Source organism: Neopsephotus bourkii, unplaced genomic scaffold (genome assembly GCF_033783945.1).
Source record: "Neopsephotus bourkii isolate Nb327-2 ecotype Australia unplaced genomic scaffold, CSIRO-AGI_Nbou_v1 NB_1768, whole genome shotgun sequence".
Lineage (NCBI taxonomy): Eukaryota > Metazoa > Chordata > Aves > Psittaciformes > Psittacidae > Neopsephotus > Neopsephotus bourkii.
In genome coordinates this window covers 3,879,439-3,901,808 of record NW_026902242.1, presented here as the reverse complement: position 1 = coordinate 3,901,808, position 22,370 = coordinate 3,879,439, and the positions used below count along the sequence as shown (strand labels likewise).

The 22,370-nt window shown below is 41.3% G+C and overlaps 1 protein-coding gene across 2 annotated transcripts in view; it reads right to left on the bottom strand.

The window, feature by feature from the left end:
• DPYD (dihydropyrimidine dehydrogenase) overlaps positions 1-22,370 on the bottom strand; it is a 361,213-nt gene that overhangs the window by 290,752 nt on the left and 48,091 nt on the right. For both annotated transcript variants that reach the window (XM_061379095.1, XM_061379096.1), the window contains exon 3: positions 20,039-20,121. In XM_061379095.1, coding sequence (XP_061235079.1) covers positions 20,039-20,121 — 83 coding nt within the window. The remainder of the gene's footprint in view (positions 1-20,038; positions 20,122-22,370) is intronic.

Sequence of the window (22,370 nt, the reverse complement as noted above, 5' to 3'; positions counted from 1 at the left end):
GGATTCAAAGCCTTCATTTAAGCAATGACACCCATCCATCACAAGTATGCCATGTGCATGCTTTTCTAGAACAGTTTGTGACATACAATGGAATCTAAATATCTAACATGCTTATAGCACACCAGGCAGTCCTTCTACCACAGCAGCCTGGTGATGACTCGCTACTACTGGTAGCAATGTGGTTTTCCTCTTGGCTCTTCACCTCCAGATAGGCACACCTGACAGCTAAAGGCAGACCCTTTCTATCATGCTACGAGATTTGACATAACCCCACTACCACCACCATTACTACTACTATAACCTCTCCAAAATCCACTACATCCATGATCTAAAACTAGTAACAGAAAGCAAGAAAGCCATGTGGGTTTTATACACATCCATGTAAGCACCTTTTCCTTTTGAGGCACAGATAAAACATGCTTAGTCTGATCTGAATTACTGCAGTGTTCTTGTTAAAAACCACCATCTGTCAGAGATTATCCTTTTTTACACACAGGGAACATGCATTAATTATTAATCCTGCTCCTCACAGAAATGTACTCACAAGATCAGCACTATCCATGGTGTGACAGGAGTATTATTGTTCTTAGTAGGTAGTTGAGGGATGAGACTTGGGATTGATCCGTTCAGTACTTCCAGCAAACAGGCAGGTCACCGGATACATGGCAGGGCATCACCACACAAGAAGCAACAGCTGAATTCCCAGGCCCTGAGTCTAAATCCATAAGCCAACATAAATACGACATGAAGTACAGACATTACCTTAGCAGAAACAAGCACTTTTGCATGCACTGAAGCACATGTTCAAGTTTAAGTACGAATCTGGCTTAAAGTGAAATGCAAAAGTAAGAGCTTTCTCAGTGTTGGCCAAAGTTCTTGGCATTTTGCTGTGCCTTCCACCTGTGCTCAGGGAAGCAATTCCTAGTGTAAAACAGCACACTGATGTAGCAGACCTCCTTCATCCACAGCAAGAACCTGGTAATAGGCAAAACAAGAAGATAAAGCAAGCTCTTCACAAACCTACGTGAGGAACAATGGAAAGGGATTATTTGTCCCCAAGGAATTCCCTAATGACATATTATTTTCTACAGAAGAAAGAGATCACATTTCGATTGGAGACATCACATTTCTATTCTAAGACAGTTTTACCTCTTTGGTAGTGTTTCAGTGTACAATGCCATATATTGCCTCCAGTTAAAACTTGGGTCCCACCGAGCTTGTTTCCTTGGTCAGTGGCAAACTGACCCCTCAAAGCATTTCACAGACCAATTTCTTTCAGGTTTTAGTATTTCAATGAAGAAAACCCATGAGGAATACAAGACTACTGAACAAATAATATATATATGTGTGTGTGTGTGTGTGTGTGTGTGTGTACAAAACAAAACCAGAAGAGATTTATACCATATAAAAGTAACTGATATCAGACAGCAACTCATAGTCCTAGGCTGTATTCGATGCCAGAACCTCTATCTTACTATGAAGAACAAAACTAATAGTTTATTCCTGGCCCCCCAAACCAGAAGACAGACTTATCAATGCAGAGAACTCTTCTGGATAAACGGAAGACGTACTAATGGCCATCAGTCTCTACAACTTGAATGTAGTTTCTCTTTTTAAGGATCTCTCTTGTGTTACAATGTCTGTACCTTTCTAGGCAAGGAAAAGGTTAAAAATCTCCCTTTCTAAACCCAGAAAATGCTCCACTGAAAAGCTGCCTAAGCTGCCAAGCATGGAGGGATAGTACTCCAGTTGGAACTCATTACAGAGACAACACAGGAGAACTGATCCAGCTTTTTATTTACTGTAGAGGCAGAAACGACATGAACATCTTTCTATGTAGGCCTAGAAAAATATGTTGGCCCTGAAGCCAAGGATCAGAACACTGCCAACCCTGCCAAAATGAAAGAGGTTATTTGTTTTTTTAATTTAGCAAGGTTTGGCACTGATCTCTGTCTTTTTCCCTGGAGAAGAGGAACTATTTATATTCTTCAGAGCACAGCTCATAATTGTTAATTTTCAGTGGCCCTGCATAAAGAAATAGTAGGTTTATTATAGTGAAACAAGAGGACTACAGTCGGCAGTCTGGGAAGGACAGACAATTCTGTGCAATGCCATTTTAAGCCTCTTCCAGTAGGTGGAAATTCCAAGAGAAGGGTGGTTTTACAAGTACGGACATATCCATGTCTCTCAGGGTCAGTGACTCCGACATACAGGAAGGGGCATGAAAGTCCCACACTAAGATTTCCCTTTCAAGTCCCATGTTAAAAGTTCCCCCCCTTCCCTAAAGTGAAACGTAGCCAAGGACTTCTTCCACTCTCACATGGCTCCCTTTTTCCCTGGATAAAGTCACAGCTGTGACAAGTGCTGTCAATCACGAGAACATAAAAATGATTGGTGTCCTGTCCTTTGATGGCCTGTCCATCGACACTCCTTTCCTCACCCTTACACCACCATCCAAGTTACATACACACTCATCTGTACTTACAGCACGTAAGATAGCTCAGGTTGTATTTCCAGATCAGATGAGGTTGTCTCCCTGATAGGCATCATGAGAACCTTCTGAAGGACCTTCCACGGCTCTGCTTACCAACCTCAGTTCAGGGGGTTCAACTGAGTATGCATCAGGAGAAGGACTTGGTTTTTATGCAAGGTTTGACCCTTCGGAAGCCTCCAGGTCCTAAGCTACCTCCCTGGCAGTAAGAGGTGGACCTCAGCTTTCAGGCTGCTTCTGCTGAGCACTCTGCTCATTGACCCAAACCAGTCTGGGATTCTAGGATTCTGTGACAATAAGAAAAAGCTGTTTCTCTCAAATGAAACACCTGGGGGTTCAGTATTACCGCACCTGAGCAATATGTGTCATTAAATATTGACTTAGCCATTCAATAGCTAAAACTATAAAAGTAGAGGATGACAGGAAGAAAAATGTTGAACAATCAGATTTTTTAGAGTATTCCCATAAAGCCTTCCCAACATCCATATTAATTAGTGACCTCCTCAGACTGTAATGAATATACTTGTCAGCCAACTGCTAAAACCAGCAACAACCATATGATAAACAGGAGTCATTCCATGAAGCCAGTCCATTAATTACCACATGCTTTTCCACCATTATATATCTCACATGGATAATAAATGAGCCAGAACATAAGGTTTATTTATCTTAGGATCATAGACTGTCCAACAGAACAGTTTGGGTTGGATGGACCTTCAAAGCTCATCCAGTCCAACCGCACTGCAATGAGGAGGGACACCTTCAACCAGAGCAGGTTGCCCAGAAGCACATCCAGCCTGACCTGGAATGTCTCCAGGGATGGGGCATCCACCACCTCTCTGGGTGACCTGTGCCAGGGTTTCAGCACCCTCAGTGTAAAGAATTTCTTCCTCCCATCCAGCCTCACTCTCCCTCTGTCAGTTTAAACCCATCACCCCTTGCCCTATTGCAACAGGCCCTGCTCAAAAGTCTCTCCCCATCTTTCTCACAGGCCCCTTTTAAGAGCTGGAAGGCCGCAATAAGGTCTCCCCAAAGCCCTCTCCAGGCTGAACAAGCCCAACCCTCTCAGACTTTCCTCACAGCAGAGGTGATCCAGCCCCTGACCATGTTGTGGCCCTTCTCTGGACCCTCTCCAGCAGGTCTGGGTCTTCCCTGTACTGAGGACTCCAGAGCAGGATGCAGTACTCCAGATGGAGGCCCAGTCTTGTGATTCCTCTCCCCTAGACCACCGGTTGCAGCAGTTTTACATTACTGGTATATTCCAACAGTGAAAAACCTGAGCAGGATGTGCTGACCAAACAAAACCAATTCAAGAAATACAGAACCAGAACATTGCTTTTCTCGATATGAACTCACAACGATCCAGCTACTAAAACATACCCCAGCTATCGCTTCAAATGCTTCTCCTTTGGGTACAGCAATTCAGAAAGACAGATCACGGGTAGCTTCATGGAAGTTCGTCATTCCATCATCATTTGGCTGTGATTCCTACTCTTTGAATTGCTTCACTACAATTCTCTTCGTAACCTCAAACAAATACTCCTATAGCTCATTCATGCAAGGGAAAAAAAGTACAACTGTTGCATTTTCACACAGATTCACAGCATATCCCTGCAGCTCAAACCTTAGTGATGCACTAAAACTGCGTTTTATAACTGCTCACGGACACAGCTTGTTCAGGACGTTGCTCATATTTATTCCTCACAAGTCAAAGCTCATCCAGTCCAACCCCCTGCAATGAGCAGGGACATCTTCAACTAGATGAGGCTGTCCAGAATCACATCACAATCACTAACACAGGCTCATCAAGCTGTTCTGTAGTTCTGTAGCTGCAACATAACAAGAATGGGGAAAAGAGATTCCATTTGCAAGCAGTTTTGCAATTTAAAAACATACTTCAAATGTTGCTTCTTTATAACAAAATTAAAAAGCTTTCTCTAACTTCATTTTTAGCATACTATCAAATATAAATTAAGAATCATAGAAGAGAATCACAGAATGGTTCAGGTTGGAAAGGACCTTAAGACCATCCAGTTCCAAGGCCCTGCCACGGGCAGGGACACCTCACACTAGACCATGTCACCCAAGGCTCTGTCCAACCTGGCCAATCAGGTTCCATTCACTCCTTTTTTTCATGCAATAGTACCTATGATGTTTTTCTAAATGTCTCAAAAGTTTTCTTTCTTCTTTCCTATTTAAACATTTAAAGGATCTCAAATTCTCAGCAGTTGTGAAAATGTGGGCATCAGCCACTTACCTGCTATAGGGATTTTAAAGGGACCTTAAAGCAAGCTACCCATGCACAACTGTAAAGTGCACACCTAAGCTCTCCGTAGAAACCTTTGCAAATCCCAGTTAAGGATGGAGAAAAACAAATTGAACAAACTAAAAACACCAACAGGGAGCTTACCTTGTTGGAAACACTGTAACCTGCAGCCCAAGGCATACTGATCTCTGGTCCTAACAAAGTCATACAGGGAGAATCTGTGCCAACATCACCACACTATGTGACCTTCTCGCCTTCTGCCATAGCTAATGTTAAGGAGAGCAGTGTTTAGTGGTGGACTTGGCAGTGCTTGAGTAAAGGTTGGACTCAATCTTAAAGGTCTTTTCCCACCGAGTTATTTCTACGGTTCTATGGTAGGAGCTGCTGTGGTTTTACCAGGGTCCTTTTTTCAGGGTCAAGTATATATTCCATCATCCTCAGTGGGAACAGTATCTTAACCTTGCTCCAGAAGGTTATTTTCCTACCTAACATAAGAACATAGAATGTAATCAAACACCTCTTTACCTGTCCCTTCCACCAAACAACCTCCATAAAACAGCAAAGAAATCTGAAAATGCCCATTAATAAAAGCAGCTAACCAAAAAACTCCGTTTTTGAAGAAAGATTCCCATTTTCATGCTGGGAATATAACAGTTGAATGATTTTTGTGTGAAACCACCACTCATTTGCAGATCTGATTCAAGGTGATAGTGGACATACTGCAATGGATTGGGGTTTTTAGTCTCTTAAGCGCTGCTTTTCTCTCTTTGTTTGCGAAGATAAAACCATATTTAGGCTCCTATTCAAAGCCCAGCTCTAGTTTACAGTACATAAAGATGTCTCTGAAGCACAAAGTACTGAATCAGAGAAAGGAAAGCACATCCCATCCTACAGTGGTGACATGAGTTATTTGCATAGTTGCCACAAAAGTAATAATTACACTGTAACTCAATGGGAACAATGGTAATTTCACAGTAGCTCATGTTGTTGTTATCACCCTATATTCTGATAACTGTGAAATTAATTTGTGGCACCACTGTATGTGTCAGCTTTAAGCTGTTCCCTAGGTAACATTACGCTACCATAGAGAAGGAATGCTTGGCAGTAAAACGCGTAGCAGCAGATTGATTATACAAAAAGAATCTTCCCTCTACATACAAATAACTTGGCAATCAGAGAAGAAAAAAAACTCCTCACTGCTTTCTTCCTTTTTAGTTGCAATTAATAGAGTTATTGGGATAATGGCATTAACTGACCATTCCCCAGGCACTGGCAGGACGTAAAGGGAAACCAAAATGAGCGAACTATCAGTGCCACTGCCCTATTGTTCTAACTGCAGCAAAGATGCCACATGAAAATGCTGATTCTTTTCCTCCTTCTTACAGCCATTTCCCACATTAACCATTCAATGGCAATTTCCAATCTAAAAGCAAATATACAGCACTAAGACGTATTTAGAAGAGCAAGAATAGTGTAGGTTGTGCTTTCACAAGTAATTCTCACTTCATCTGAGAGGCACAGTCTTTTCACCTCCTGAAGGCTCAACATGGTTTTGCAATACTACTACTGCCAAAACGGAGTCCCACACTAAATGTGCCACACAATGCATGGAAATGGTTACAGCTTTACAGGTGAAAATCCAGTGCCGCAGGAAATGAAGGTCTGGAAAACATTAAATCATGGAATGTAAGGAGGAAACTTATTACTGATTGGTAACAATAAACAAAACACTGAGATTAAACTTTTCAGCCGCTCTGCTTCGTACAGCACTAGGGATAAGGCTTTGGATTAAGGAAAGATGGTATTTATTTCTATAGGATTTGGATATTTCATTTTTAATCCATGTCTTTTTCCCTAGCATTAGAAACTGCAATGCCTTTTTCTGTTGCTGGATGTTCGTCTGCAAGGAAAAAGGTGAAATAAATCACAGCATGTTACAGGTATAGACTCAGTGGTTGAGCTGGAGTTTTGTTCCTGACAAAGCAGCACCATTCTCAGTGTCACCACTAGTCATCAAAGCAGACCAAGGTGTTGAGCAGATAACTCTGATCCAGGATATCCAGGGACAAGCGTGTTTTGTCGCTCTTAGTTTTGATCTTCACCTCTGACTGATCCTCCTTTTGTGATCGCTATCCCCAAAACCCCTGACAGGTGATGTTCAAACGTATGTGTGCCATTCCAGTAAAAAAACAGAGCTTTCAGACCACTGCAAGCAGCTGCAAGAGACTAAACCCAGCTTGGAGAGCCCCAAATGTGTATTCTTCATTAACTATGGGCACACCCTATGCCAAATTGTCACTACTCTGATCGTTGCCACTATTGATTGAGGAATTGAACCTATATCCTTTGCCAAATCAGCCCTTGTCCACTCGATGCTCACTCTTTTTCCCCTACTTCGTGAGCCAGTTCTGGTGCAACTTAAGGACCCTTAAATGCAGACAGTGTACACAACTCGTATTTGCAGTTAGCAAGCTCACTGTGTTAACTGCATGGAGAATTTGCTGGTGCTTTTGATGCTGCTAGGAATTACTAAGGGATATCAGTACTGATTGATCCCCCTTTTCAGTCCCATTAATAACTCTGCCGTTAACTTTGCTTTGCTAGACCAGTGCAGAGCCCTGATGCTCAGCTATGTCGGCAGTCTTTCTCCCCACAGACCAAACACTACTTCTGCCTGAAGGAGCATGGGCCAAGCCTGATGGCTGGGTTTTAACCCCTGTGCATCCCCTCTGTTCTTTACTCTCTTTTATACACTCTTCAGGTGTCAGCGCTGAAACAACCCCAATGCGTTGGAACAAATACTCCTCCTGAAACAACAACTGCTGCCACTGACAAACAACCTTCCATTTGCTGGCTCAGCACTGCCAAAGGCATTCAGAAATGCTTCAAGAAAGGTGGGTGGATGGATGGAACTAAAGCTCTTTGGAAAGCTTTAAATGCTTGTAGGAATTACTGGGTTTACTGTAAGCCCAAACTTACTATCGAAGCAAATGTGACCAAAAGGTGTCAAGATTAAAAGAGGCTGGTTGAAAAATCAGTAATGGGGATAAAATAAAAAAAGCCTGAAATGGAGGATTTTACCTTTATAATCACAAAATCAAACCAGGTGCAGTACATTGGTATTTTTACCTATGACAGCATTCAACAATCTACTTGAAACTACTGATGTACTCTGGGTCACAAAAAAAATCCCCACATTGTTTTTAGCATGTGCTGGTAACCACTGTACCAAGACTACTGATGAGGCTGAAGATTAACTTCTTAATTGGGAACTATTTGCAACTGCTCCATAAGCAGTGGCTGTTCCTCATTCCATTTGAAACATGCTGAGATATGCCATGGAGCAGTTTGTAAAGCCAATCCCATGCTATTTTAAATGTATGTTTAATTGTAAAGGAACAGTCATGTACCTTTAAGGCAGCTGTGCTGGATTGACTGCCACAGTACAACAGGGATATCTACTGATTTGGGGAACGTCTTTAAAGTCATGGGAAAAGTAGTTAAAAGAGAGACCAGCTGCAACAATTCTACATGATTTTTAGGTCACTGGATGATCTTAAGGCCATTCCAAGCCTAAACATTCTAGGATTCTACCTCTGGTTTCTTCCGGCTACCACACTGCTGATAAGTTACTGGTTCTCTGGGCTTCAAAAAGGGATGAGACACTTTGTTGACATTATAAATCTATTTTCATTTTAGCTCTCATTTTAGATATATTTTTCCTCAAAATAAGAAGGTGTTGGTGGAAAAATTGATAATCATTTGACCAAGTGAATGGAATAGTTCTTTCTGATTTTGTAAGATTCAGCAGGGTCTTGGAAAAACAGCATCCATGATCTCTTAACCATACAGGAATGATATTTGATTACTGGAACTGCAATGCCTTAAGCACAGCACCCACAGAGGAGCTTGTTCAAATATCGCCACGATACCACCACATCTCAACATTAGAATATAAAATCCTGGCAATGAACTGACATCAAACACCTTCCACAAGGCAACTGCTGCGTACACTGAGCAAGAGCTATTAAGCCAGCATGCAAAGTCTTAGCATAACTTCCACTGCACTTCCAGCCAAGTGTAAGTTTGACGCATTACCTTGGAAGAATGCCACACTTCCTGCTGTGCTAAACCTACTGAAACAAATAGGGAAGCAGCATTTGCTGTGTTACATCCCTGCTTTACTATTGTGTAATTGGACCATGCTACAGGAACAACATTTTATATTACAAACACTGAGTTACCGTTATCAGCTTGTGGCTTCACAATTTCAGCACAAAAGCAATAAATTCTTGTCTTACATCAAGAATTGAACAAGATTTAAGAGAAGTTCCTTTTCAAAGCTCTGTTTGCAGGTACAGTTTAAAGGCAAAATAAAAGGTATATGTTATGACACTGTTATACTAAAAGGAGAAAGAATGCTTAGCAATGCCAACAGCAAAAGATTACTCAGGCCTTTCCAATTTAGGGGTAAACTCTTCACTCACCCAGTATAGCCAAGTAGAATGAAAGAATCAAAATAGATCACAGAAGCAGGGAGTACAGGGAGACAGCTTTACATTTAGTGAAACATACCTAATTCAAGTAGGAAAGACAGCAAACTATTTATGCTGTATAGTCTCTGTCAGTTAAATGGGTTCCTGCATTAGAAAATAAAAAGATCCCTTCCAACCCAAGCCAGTTGGGATTCAATGATTTTGGCTGCAGAAGGATTTATCCCTAGAATGGCTACATATCAAATAGCAGAAGATACCCTAAAATGACTGCATCTGTATGTGCAGTCATTTAAGTGCTCAGCAGTAGAGGGTCTCTACAAAAAACAGCTGGCATCAAGACCTGATGTAACCCTCCCTGAAATGCAAGTAGCGTTTATTTCAGCCTAGATCTAACCTACTCCTCTAGGCCTGAGCAACCAACATGGACATCTATGTCCCTGCTGCTTCCTCATCACAGTTGCCTCCACCGGCACTTGTAGAGACAGCACAGAGGTGCACCTGTGCCACAGGCAGGACTTGCAGCAGCAGCAGGAGCGCATCCCACTGCCCCGCTGGCTTTCCACTACGTTGACGGAGTCTTAGAATCACAGAATCCCAAACTGGTTTGGGTTGGAAAGGATCTTAAAGCTCATCCAGTTCCAGCTCAATGCCATGGGCAGGGACACCTTCCTAGAGCAGGTTGCTCCAAGCCCGTGTCCAACCTGCCCTTGAACACTGCCAGGGATGGGACAGCCACAGCTTCTCTGGGCACCCTGTGCCAGCACCTCAGCACCTTCACAGGGAAGAGCTTCTGCCTTAGATCTTACCTGAACTTCCCCTGTTTCAGTTTGCACCCATCACCCCTTGTCCTATCACTACAGTCCCTGATGGAGAGTACCTCTCCAGCATCCTTGTAGCCCCCTTCAGACACTGGAAGCTGCTCTGAGGTCTCCACGCAACTTCTCTTCTACAGTCAGTGTCAGTGAGGATGACATGGAGGCACCCTGCAGGTAGGCCATGACTGAACGTTTGACTACAGAGGAGCTATTTAAGCTTGTCTGCACCTACCAAAAATACCCCAGAAGTTAGGCCAGATGCTAACAGTGTAGCTGCGCCTCAGTGCAGGCTGATCCATCCAAGAAACAAGACTCAGCTCTGTTCCGGCTACTGCAGCTCCATGGCTAGTGGTACTTAGGCTTAACTATGCAGTCACAGCTCTCCCTAGCGCAAAACACTCCACAAAACCAGAATCTCTCTTAAATATGTAACAGCTCCTATGTAAGTATTTTCAAACATTCCTGTATAGTTCTTTAACTATAAGGACAACAATTCCCATCCCAATTAATCATTTTGTCAGAGAGGAAATCACAACAGAATACACTTCAGGCCAGAAGAAGGTGACACCACAAGCATCTACTTGCCATGCAAGTAAATGTGCAGTGGAACACTGAGGTGTGGACACTGTGAGGCATAGCCCAAGATCTAAAAACTAGTAATACACTGTAGGTCCCTGAAGTAAATTAAAGGATAAGTGTTTACTTACCATTTTGGTAATACAGATGCTGACCAAAACCATTTTCTTTCTGCATTACCAAAAACAAAGCAAATGCTTGCTTAACACTAATTAATAGAATCAGTGGGGTTGGAAAAGCCCTTTAAGCTCATCCAGTCCAACCATTCCCATCACTGCCAAGGCCACCACTAACCCATGGCACTGAGGGCTTGGTCTCCACGGTATGTGAACACGCAGGGACGGTGACTCCAGCACTGCCCTGGGCAGCCTGTTCCAATGCCTGATCGAGGAACCTGATGAAGAAGCATCACTGCTTCCAAACCTGCTGCTTTAAGCGGTATGGAAACCACAGGTTGGACAATAAATGTTCCTTGAGGCTTAGAGGCATTTCAGTAGGCAAAATACCAGTAATAAAAGTATTAATAGTATTAAAAAGTACCATTAAACACTACTACTGAATAGTAGTAATAAAGCAAATAGTATTTACAAACACTATTCGTAGTAATAATGATAATTCATAGTAACTGTGATTATTAAATATTAGAGTAATAGTAATCGCTAATTACAAAGACACTAATATTCAAAATATTGAATATTATTAACAAATAGTATCAAAAAATAGTAGTGCTGCTTAAAAGTAAGTTACAAAACCTTATAGTTTTAAAAGATTATTCTATTGTGATGGTGTCAGACAGTAAATCAATGTCTTTTTAAGTGTTCTGGTGAGAATCACATTATAACACTTCTTCGGGCTTTTGAAAACTACAGTAAATGTCTGAAAAGAAACAAGTGCAGATATATTTGACATAGCATTTGTAAAGACAGACTGGTTAGTGACTGTACACAAAACAGAAGTCACTGTAGGAAATGCAGTTTCATGCATACACGTGGAATGTGGTACTCTTAATAATGGAGACTAAATTCATGACTTACAAATAAAACAGCATGAGCTTAAAGAGTCTGAGCTACAACAGCTGATTTCTTTGCCAAAGCTGTAACACACCGTTTCTCTGTATGTCCCAGACTTTTGTTACGGTCTGAAATCACAGAATCCCAGACTGGTTTGGGTTGGAAAGGACCTTCAGCTCATCCAGTTCCAACCCCTGCCACAGGCAGGGACACCTCACACTAGAACAGGTTGCTGCAAGCCCCTGTGTCCATCCTGGCCTTAAACACTGCCAGGGATGGGGCAGCCACAGCTTCTCTGGGCACCCTGTGCCAGCACCTCAGCACCCTCACAGGGAAGAGCTTCTGCCTTACATGAAGGAAAGTGGTGGGAGCCACCTTCTAACTAAACCATCCAAAGCCCTGGAGCATTAACATCACATCTCAATGATCTCCAGAGAGCCCTGGCTCCTGGCAAACTGACTTCATTCAGCTCTCAGCTTCTTTGGTTGGTCGGTTGGTTTTAATTTTTATTTAATGAACCAAGACATTTTTCAAAGTGTATAAGCTGATGAAACCAAGGTATTCATAAGCCTGATAGGCAATATTGTGTGTATATATTATGTATGCCCATATTGTAGATATATTGTGTATAAAATATGTATATCCATATTATATATATTGCATATATAGTATGTATATCCATATTGTATATATATGGTCTATATATTACGTATATACGTATTATGTAAATTGTATATATATTATGTATATCCATATTGTATATACATATGTGCATATTATATGCACACATATTATATGCATACATACACATGTATATACAATATAAACACATACAATATGCATATATATACATACACATATATATATTATCTACCCATACACACACACATATATTACGTATATCCATATTGGTTTTATCTATACATACATATCTATCTATCTATCTATCTATCTATCTATCTCCTTGAGCAACCCAGAGCATTTTTCCTGCTTGTTAATAGCAGTAAAGACCACATTTTCAAGCCCTGTGTTTTGAGAAGTAACGAAGTGGAACCCACAGAGTGAACTCCCAATTCTGCAGCGCAATTTTCCACTCTTCACAGTCTGCAGACGAGCAGCTGTTGGGCACTGAGAGGTCTGAGGCTGCACCCACTGCATGCCACCTTTGGAGTCTTTGTGGTGAGCCATCTGCCACAGTGGTTCTCAGAATCTCTTTCACCATCAACATCAGACATCTCCTGCAGTTTGCTAAAAAGCTCGATTTTGACAGTTATCCAATTCTTTAAATCAAAACACTAAATGGTTCAGAAGGAAGAACAGGCTCCCCTCTCTTGAAGCAACACGAAAGTGGGGTTTGTTTTCCCCGTCACCTTTCTGAAATACATTTGGGGATTGGTACATGTGAAGACAGAAATGATGTGTTTACCATACACAGAACAGACCTGAAGCATCATTCAGTCACCATAACACATGCAAGAAGAATATGAAAAGCATGCTAACCTTCACCAAAAGCATGCATGTAAGATTTTGTCTAAAGCACACTTTGGTAGATCAACAGAAGTAGTAACTATAATGCAGTTTGCAAAACCATGAATATAATTTGGGGTGGTTTTTTTGCTGTTTGGCTATATTGCTACGTTGCTAGCAATGCTTTTGGTCTGGATCTACATGTTGTTTATATACACTGCAGGACATTATTCAGTCCCCTTATGTAAAGTAACTGTGACTATACACAACTGCCAATTGGAATCATCAAAAAATTCAATCTCCTTTTACATCTGCCAGCAATGAACAACATCAATGCACAAGTTTAGGTCAAAGTCGCTAGTTTAACTGTTTAACTAGTTTCACATAGTTAACTAATACACCTAGGTGACTAAATGAACATTCAAAGGAAAGCAATCTAAACTTATCTTGATCCCCTCCTCTATAATATTCAAAGAGAAAAGCCTGTCTACATCACTACATCAAAACCAAATTACAGTTTATAGGTTAGAAATGAGAACTTGTATACAACATTTGAAACAACACAAGTGCAACAACCAGCTGAAATAAATTCCCAGGTATAAAACCTCTGGTCAAGGTATTATGAAGTTGATATTCAACAGAAAAGCCGTCATCACAATCAAGCTGGAAACAAGACACTTGATAATTTTCTTGACTTATACTTTAAAAACACATCAAGTACATATTGTATTCTAAAGTGCAGAGGATGAACATTATCACTAGTTCCACAAGATCCTCAGTGTGAGCTATACCCGTGACTGTAAACAATAGACTTTGTCATATATGATATCACAGAATCAGCCAGGTTGGAAAAGCCCTTTAAGCTCATACAGTCCAACCGTTCCCAGCACTGCCAAGGCCACCACTAACCCATGGCACTGAGGCCTCGCCTCCATGGTGTGTGAACACTTGCAGGGACGGTGACTCCAGCCCTGCCCTGGGCAGCCTGTTCCAATGCCTGAGCACCCTCTGGGGAAGGAACTGTTCCTCAGCTCCATCTAAACCTGCCCTGGTGCAGCTTGAGGCCGTTTCCTCTTGTCCCATCCCTTGTTCCTTGGGAGCAGAGCCCAGCCCCTCTTGGCTCCATCCTCCTGTCAGGCAGTTGTAGGAAGCGATCAGGTCCCCCCTGAGCCTTCTCTTCTCCAGACTGAACCCCCCAGGTCCCTCAGCCGTTCCCCATCACACTTAAAATATGAAGAGCTTTAATTCTCCATTGTATATGATACACGACAACAACAAACATTCTAATAACCCTCATAGAAATTATTACATTAATGTCACAGGTTCTTATACATGTTGCATGTTACAGCTCTGCACAGTGTTTGCCTGTAGACAGAAATTATTCCATCGTGGCAAGATCTAAGCAGTGTATCCCAGGCTTTGCTGGGCCCCCAGAGGATGGCTAATGGATGACTCAGGAGTTAAACAGCCAACAAAGACCAGGGTAAAACTGCATGAACACAGGAGCCTTGCTAATGCCACTTAACAGCTTCTAGCACCTAAAGAACTTGTTCAGCCACAACTATCCATAGACAGGGCTGTCTTGCACTCTGAAGGTACATGGCCAATATTTGGTCAATGCAAGTGATGCTGACAAACAGAAAACCCCTCTTCATGCTCTGCCACAGGCTGTGTTATTAAAACTGCACAGGCTTCTTAATAAGACAAAGCAATATTTTGCTCTTTCCATGAATTCTGTCCACTTTCTCTGGCTTATTGGGGAGGTTTCTTATGAGCAGCCCCAAAACACCTGATCACCACAGCTCAACACACACAGAGCTGCAGCACGGTTGCTAAAATGCAATTCTTCACATGCAGACTATGATTATGGGCATAAAACATCATCCCATGTGTTACTCACTTGGGTTTAGTGTACAGCACATCTACAGTCCCTGCAGTACACAGGTTAGATCCTGCCTGACTCCAGCTCCTTCACAGAGCATCCTCAGCTAAACACTTTCATATACATCAATTAAAATCCAGGAGTAGGTTGGGCATGCCAGGGAATCCATGTGGAGAGCTATTAACCCACCCCATTCCATAAACAATCTGTTTGCTCTGTAATGCACACTAGGGATGAAAGTGAAATTCTGGTTTCCAAACAGCACTCACAACAAAGTTAGACTCATTTCTATTAGCCACATAGGTCTTTACTATGGAAGTACTAAAAGTTCTCAAGTGCTTCTAATATTCTGCATCCCAAACTTCAGTTTTGTGGGTTGTTATTTTTGTTAAATACATAGGAAGGCATCACTTGTTTCTCCCCTAAAAACCTGCAGTTTGTTTGTTTGTAGCAGTATTGAAATGGTTGCACTCAGTAGAAATGTAAAGATAGAAGGTGGAAGAGAAATTCAAACTTCCTCCCTCAGTCCCAAATAAGCACACTGATCCCAAGGCTTGTGGATATTTTGGATCACTGGAATTCCCTCCAAAGGCTTCATCTCCCCAGAACATGAAGGAATTATTTGAATAGATGATCTTTGAGACCTGAATCAGGAATCCAGAAGCAATCATCTACTTCTCCTCATTCACCCTCTCTTTCACGTTACTCAAGATTGGCCCCATCTCCCAGGGTATCTTAGAAGCAATACAGGAAAGCACGAATACTTTTAACATGTTAAAACATTAATGTTCAATCAACATTAACATGAACATTTTCTATTGTTCTCATTTTCCTTATATTTCACACCTGCATTTCCCTAACTCCATGCTCCATGACGTGGCTTTTTAAACTGGGAAAACAAAGTTGCCCGACTGAGAATCAGAATATGACCCCTCGTTTGTCACATCTCAGGCCACAGTCCTAACAAGTTGGTTACACTGTGGTTTTGCTGCAGACTTGTTTTGTTCCCATGTTTTTAAATCCGTAACTTTGACTCTGTAAATACTAATGAACAGTTGTGAAATCATGGAATTTCTTACACTGCAATTTTCCTGGGTTTTGCCCAGCCATAGAAACTGTCAAATCCATCTGAGAGTCTAGACCATGTTAAAAGAAGCTTGATTATTACTAGCCCCAGCTTATACAGTTGTCAAGACAACAGTGAATATCATCATTAACAGAAACTGTCTCTATCAAACTGGAAATCACAGTTGAAGCCTCATGCTCATGTTCACATTATCCAAAACCATATGCAAGTATGTGAATGCAAAACAAAATTCCGAATGAACTCTGGTGTCTTTTCATACTGATCCAAACAGACAAGCAAACTTTCTACCTCCTTTCCCACTTCAAAGTACAAAGAAATATGCTTACATTTTCCCCTATTAACAAGAAGTCTATACAAAAATATTCAGCTTTGTTTTCACTTGCAAAGCTTTCACACATGCTAACTAGCAGCCTTGCAGTGTCTGAAGGGGCTCCAAGGACGCTGGAGAGGGGCTCTTCATTAGGGACTGCAGTGATAGGACAAAGGGTGAAGGGTTCACACTGAAACAGGACACAGCTTCTCTGGGGACCCTGTGCCAGCACCTCAGCACCCTCACAGGGAAGAGCTTCTGCCTTAGATCTAACCTGAACTTCCCCTGTTTCAGTGTGAACCCATCACTCCTTGTCCTGTCACTGCAGTCCCTGATGAAGAGTCCCTCTCCAGCCCTTCAGACACTGGAAGCTGTTCTGAGGTCTCCACGCAGCTTCTCTTCTCCAGGCTGAACAGCCCCCATGTTCTCAGCCTGAGACTCCTCAAGGCTCCCTTACCCTACTTTCCTAGAGGAATGGTTACTGCTGCAGTCCACATTCGGGTTTTCCACTTATGAGAAGACTACCAAGGTCAGCACATGGTTAGCAAAGGCACTTTCTCCTCCTCAAATACTTATCTCCTTATAGCAGCCAAACCAGTCTAAAAGTTCCTTCAGATTCCTAGATGAAGCTTTCCTAAGGATCAGGATCTGGATCTCTTACAGTGATTATACTTTAAGAACAAATTACGCCCTGTTTAACAAAGCCTAATGGTTTTACTTCTGCAACCTGACATCATAAGTACATATCTATGCAATTTTTTTGCCAAATTACTACCTCAAATGCCCGAATCACTGTATACACATTTGAGGCATGTAAAGCAATAGATGGTCCATTTATAAATGCCAATTCCAAACACTAATCTATTTTTATCGTTTACTTAAGCATTGCAGTTGCATCAAAATATCATACTAAATAAACCATTTGGAATACATTAACAAAATAAGCAAAACATTAACTGAATTAAATACTTTATGATTTGATGTGCAATCAGAAGTAAACCAACTTCTTACAATACCATTCTTTATATGCTGGGTAATGGCAAACTACTATTAGCTCATGATCTCATTCAAAGCCTAAAATGATATATAAAGTGGAACTAAGGAAAGTTCTTGGGCTTTATGATCATTTCAAAGCCCCTCAGAAATTTTCCTGTGTATACATCTGTATACATAAAAGATGGCTTTCATGTAATCCTTAATTTGAATCCATTCTCTTTCTGAAGAGCTGGGAAAAGAACAAGACCCTTCCTGGATATTAGTGTTTATGCAGAACACAGTGATATTCCTAGTATAGAAATGTACTGAAACCTATATTCATTTGACCATTTCTCTTAAAGATAAAAGGGAAGGCCTCATTCCAAACAGGAGCACTGGGGGAAAACACTGATTGTCCCTCTCCTCTGACAGAGCAGCAGTAGCACTCTGGGAAGTCAGAGAGGATTCGGGCACACTGCCCACTCAACTTAAGGCTCATCTGAGATCCACATATATCCATTTAGCTATCCAACCAGGACTTTGTTGTTGTCCTCGCTTTCAGTGCCACATGATTTTAGTGCTTTTGTGCAATGTGCAACACTTTTCACATGCTTCCCTTACCAAAAGGAGGAGGAAAGCACCTCACAATACTGAGGCCAGCAAATCTATGTCCTCCCTCGTCTGGTCCGATGTCCACTATAGTTATGGGAAAGCAAAGTGAACTTGAATCTGTCAAAATGTACCATTCAAATTCCATATGCTACAAATAATCCTGGCATCCAAAAAAAGCAGAAAAATGCAGCTACCCAGGATGTGGGTGACTATGGAGCAGTTGGAAGAACTCTACAGCCTAAAATAACAAGCGTCTTCTACACACATGTAGAAAAATACATAGCAACTACCTGCATATACTTCTCTAAATTCGCATTTTGTACCTTCGATGTGTTAGGCAAGGACATAATACTAAGTTAAGACAGCGGCACGTTTTAAAGTCAGGTACTTCTTTACCTCCACAAAAACAACTAAGAAAAAGAAGCAATCATATAATATTGACTGCAATTAAGAGAATCCCAGCACTGCACAATACCTGTCTCACTTCACAATCAATAACTATTCCTCAGAATGGCTTGTACACCAGCTGAAATAGCCAGGGTACGAATTTATGAGCTAATAAAGTGCTTTTTATTGTATGCACAGCATAGAATCATGAGACTCCTCTACACAGTCCTTGTAACAGAACCATGACCTTTGAAATGCCAAAGCTTCCTTTGCTAGCGAGTGTTTATCACCAAAGAGCTGTCAGCTCCCAATTTTGTCAAGATTAACTCTGCTGAGTCATGTATCACAACACACCACAGACCTCTCTGTGTTACAGGAGAGCAGCAACTTGAAAAGCCCTTTGTTGAGAAAACGAAAAGAAGCTTCATAGACCAAAAGTTCTTCTCATCTCTATTTTATATCACATAATATGAAATCACAGATGCTTATGAAGGACCACATAGGGGAAAAGCCCTAAATGTATGAAGCAAAGAAAGCAAAAAGCAAGAAATCACAATTAGAAAGTTGAATGCCATTAGAGTTACTTGCAACACCAGGAGCTGAAATGTTCAGAAATGAAAGACTATCATTTGAAGGTAGTAAGAAAGGCTTCAAAAGAGGCAGGCTGCACCACATCTCACAGGATCTTTACAAACACTTATTTACAGCAGTGTAACATGAGACAGGAGCACCATTAACATAAAGTCAGTGTCATGCACATCAAGTCGTTCACACCAAAAGGTAAATTTATAGGCATTCTAAACACAATTAAAGCAAAAGGGGGGTGATGAGTATTTCAAGACCCTCAGTGTTCTGTTGTTGTTTTGGCTTTTTTACTGTGCTGAAGTGTAAGTCCAAGTAATTCCTCTGATACCAGGCATGTGAAATGAAGCACTATGTTGGCATCATTACATTTTACTATCCAACTTTCAAAACCTTTACAAGTCCAGGTTACTACAATTTCTTCATCCACAGATAATTAACATCTTCCTGATTATTACTTTAGAAAATCCACGTACTATAGCCAGCAAGTTTCTTTGGAGTCCTATATGCAGATACTCTGCAAATAAGGGTGGCCAAAGATTCATGTCCTGACTAATTTTAACCACATCTGCTAAGGCTGGAGTGCAATGAGATGAGAATATTAAGCAAAAAATACATCTCTACAATATACAAAGAACCAGGGAGACTTTAATGCTCCATTACCACAACCAAAATCATGCCAACCTGGTGTTAAAATCAGAGCACACAGGTACTACATATATAAAAATCAAATCCAATTTGAAGGCAAACACAGACTTGTTCTAACAGCATTGCACAATTGCTTTAGCACTTACAGAATTTAGATGAACAATATTTTCATTCACTAAATATAAAGCAAGGCACCCCTTAAGCATTTTAAATAACAAATTAAACATTTACATTTTTTACTGTGCAGTCAGGCTTAACATTTATGCAGCTTCAAAAACCAAAGTACAGCCTCAAGGGAAGCCTCTCCACTGACAAATTAATACCTTAGAGAATAGAGCTGAATGGTGGCAATGAACTCATTTGTTCCCCCAATAATGAAGAATGACTCTTTCTTTACCACATCTGTGACTGTTGCTATGGTGACCCAGACTTACCTCACTGCTTCTCGAAGTGCTCCGCGCTCACTAAGAGTCGTGTGCTTGATGTCATCAAAATTGTTCTCCAGTTGCTCACACTTCTGCAACAGACAGACATATTCACGTGTATATTGTACCTTTATTAACAGTATTCAACATCAGGCAGGCAACACAGGTTTATATCACGGAACCTCAAACGCTGCGTTCTGGTTTAATTGCACAGGAGTCATTAAAAAGACATCGAGAACTCAGAAACAAAGTAAACATGAATCTTATTATATGGTTGTCATGGAAATCATCGTATCAATGTTCCAGGAAAAATGCATAGAATTTTTACTTGGTTTTAGCTTTCAGAAAGGAATTCGTTTTTCCTTTACCAATACATGAGGCTACAAACCTGCTTTACGCAGACAAGAACAGAAACCAAAATGTGTGGTTTAAAATGTGAATAGAAGCTATCCATTCTGTCCCAAGGAAATGAACCAATCATATTTAATTCCTATTTCATTTTCAAAGCCTAACAAACTGAAAAGATTACTTATAGACACCTCAACCACTCAAGGCTGAAATCCTGGCTCACCACAATGTCTAAAAGGAATAAAAAGCCAACAATCTGGAGATTATCAATGAAGCCAAAACTTTGCCATCCTCTATTAATTGTTATTAACTGTGTGACTGGTTCCATTCTCCAGAGTGCTCATCTTTCTGTTTTTTCCTGCTTCCACAAAGGCAGTAAAATGGATTCAGAAGATGCTGGGGGGGGGAGGCCAGATATCTGTGTCTGTGCAAAGTGAGCATGAAACACCAGCAAAGCAATTCTCTGATCAGTAGCATCAGCCAAAGGATTCTTAGATCCTCTTGAGCTTCCTCAATACAAGAGACTTTTAGGTTACCCCTGCTCCCTGTAGAACCTATCTCCAATACCAAAACTTTCCTCTGGGAGGCATAATTTTGCCATATGGGTGCCAAAGAAGCAGAAGTTGCAAGCGAAACAGTTAACTATTGCTAACAACCTTGAAGGCAGGGTTCTCAGGCTCTTTATGCAGGGGCTGTTAAGGAAATATCTGCACTATTATTTGGTCCTATTGCTTTTCCAGTTTTTAATATCTGTCTTCATTTTCAAGCCCATATCTTAAAGACAGAATAAATACAATAAAAGTTACCTCTTGCTATTTCTTTGGTGTATTGATTCTTTATTTGTATAATTACATTCAATTTGAGGCTACAAAAGCACTACTGGGAAGGAAATAGATATTTGTAAATGACCTAACAGGATATTTGAGCTTGTCCAATTCTCATTTAAGCTATCATTATTTTTAAATAAGATTATAGGCTTTTTAATGCAAAGTTTTAATGTTTTAACATTACATTTCTAAGCAGGGGAAAAGAACTAAACTACACTTGGAACTCTGCAATGTCTTTTCTCCCTCATAAGAAAGGATGCATGCCTGAAGTATGAGTACTAAAATCTTACCCCATGGCTAAGCTGGTATTTTCTCTCTGTTTCTATTACAATCAGCTGACCTTTGTATGGCAAAACCCTACTCCAAAAACTCAAAGGGATTACATGAGAAAAACAGAGAAGTGCTAAAATGAAATATTTCATTATTTAGATCAGCATACACTGACCCTCAGCTCCAAATTCATCCAGGCAGGTCAGTCATTAAAAATAAAGAAATCCAAATCAACAATACTAAGTAAGAAAGAATTCCTGATTCATCAGCAATTAGGTGCACATATTTGTGTAAGCATAAATGAAACTTAACACCCTGCAGGAAAACAGACCAAAAACGCTATTTAGAACATTGCTTCAAGTGCAGGAAGAGGGAAGCCCATGGAGCAAGACCAGAGGAGGCCATGAGGATGATCAAGGGGCTGGAGCATCTCGTGTATGAAGACAGTTAGTTCCAACCCCCTGCTATGGGCAGGGACATCTCACACTAGAGCAGGTTGCTCCAAGCCCCTGTGTCCAACCTGGCCTTGAACACTGCCAGGGATGGGGCAGCCACAGCTTCTCTGGGCACCCTGTGCCAGCGCCTCAGCACCCTCACAGGGAAGAGCTTCTGCCTTAGATCTAACCTGAACTTCCTCTGTTTCAGTGTGAACCCATCACCCCTTGTCCTATCACTGCAGTCCCTGATGCAGAGTCCCTCTCCAGCATCCTTGTAGTCCCGTTCAGACACTGGAAGCTGCTCTGAGCTCTCCACACAGCTTCTCTTCTCCAGGCTGAACAGCCCCAACTTTCTCAGCCTGTCTCCATACAGGAGGTGCTCCAGCCCCTCATCATCCTCATGGCCTCCTCTGGACTTGCTCCAACAGCTCCATGTCCTGCTTATGTCAAGAATGCACA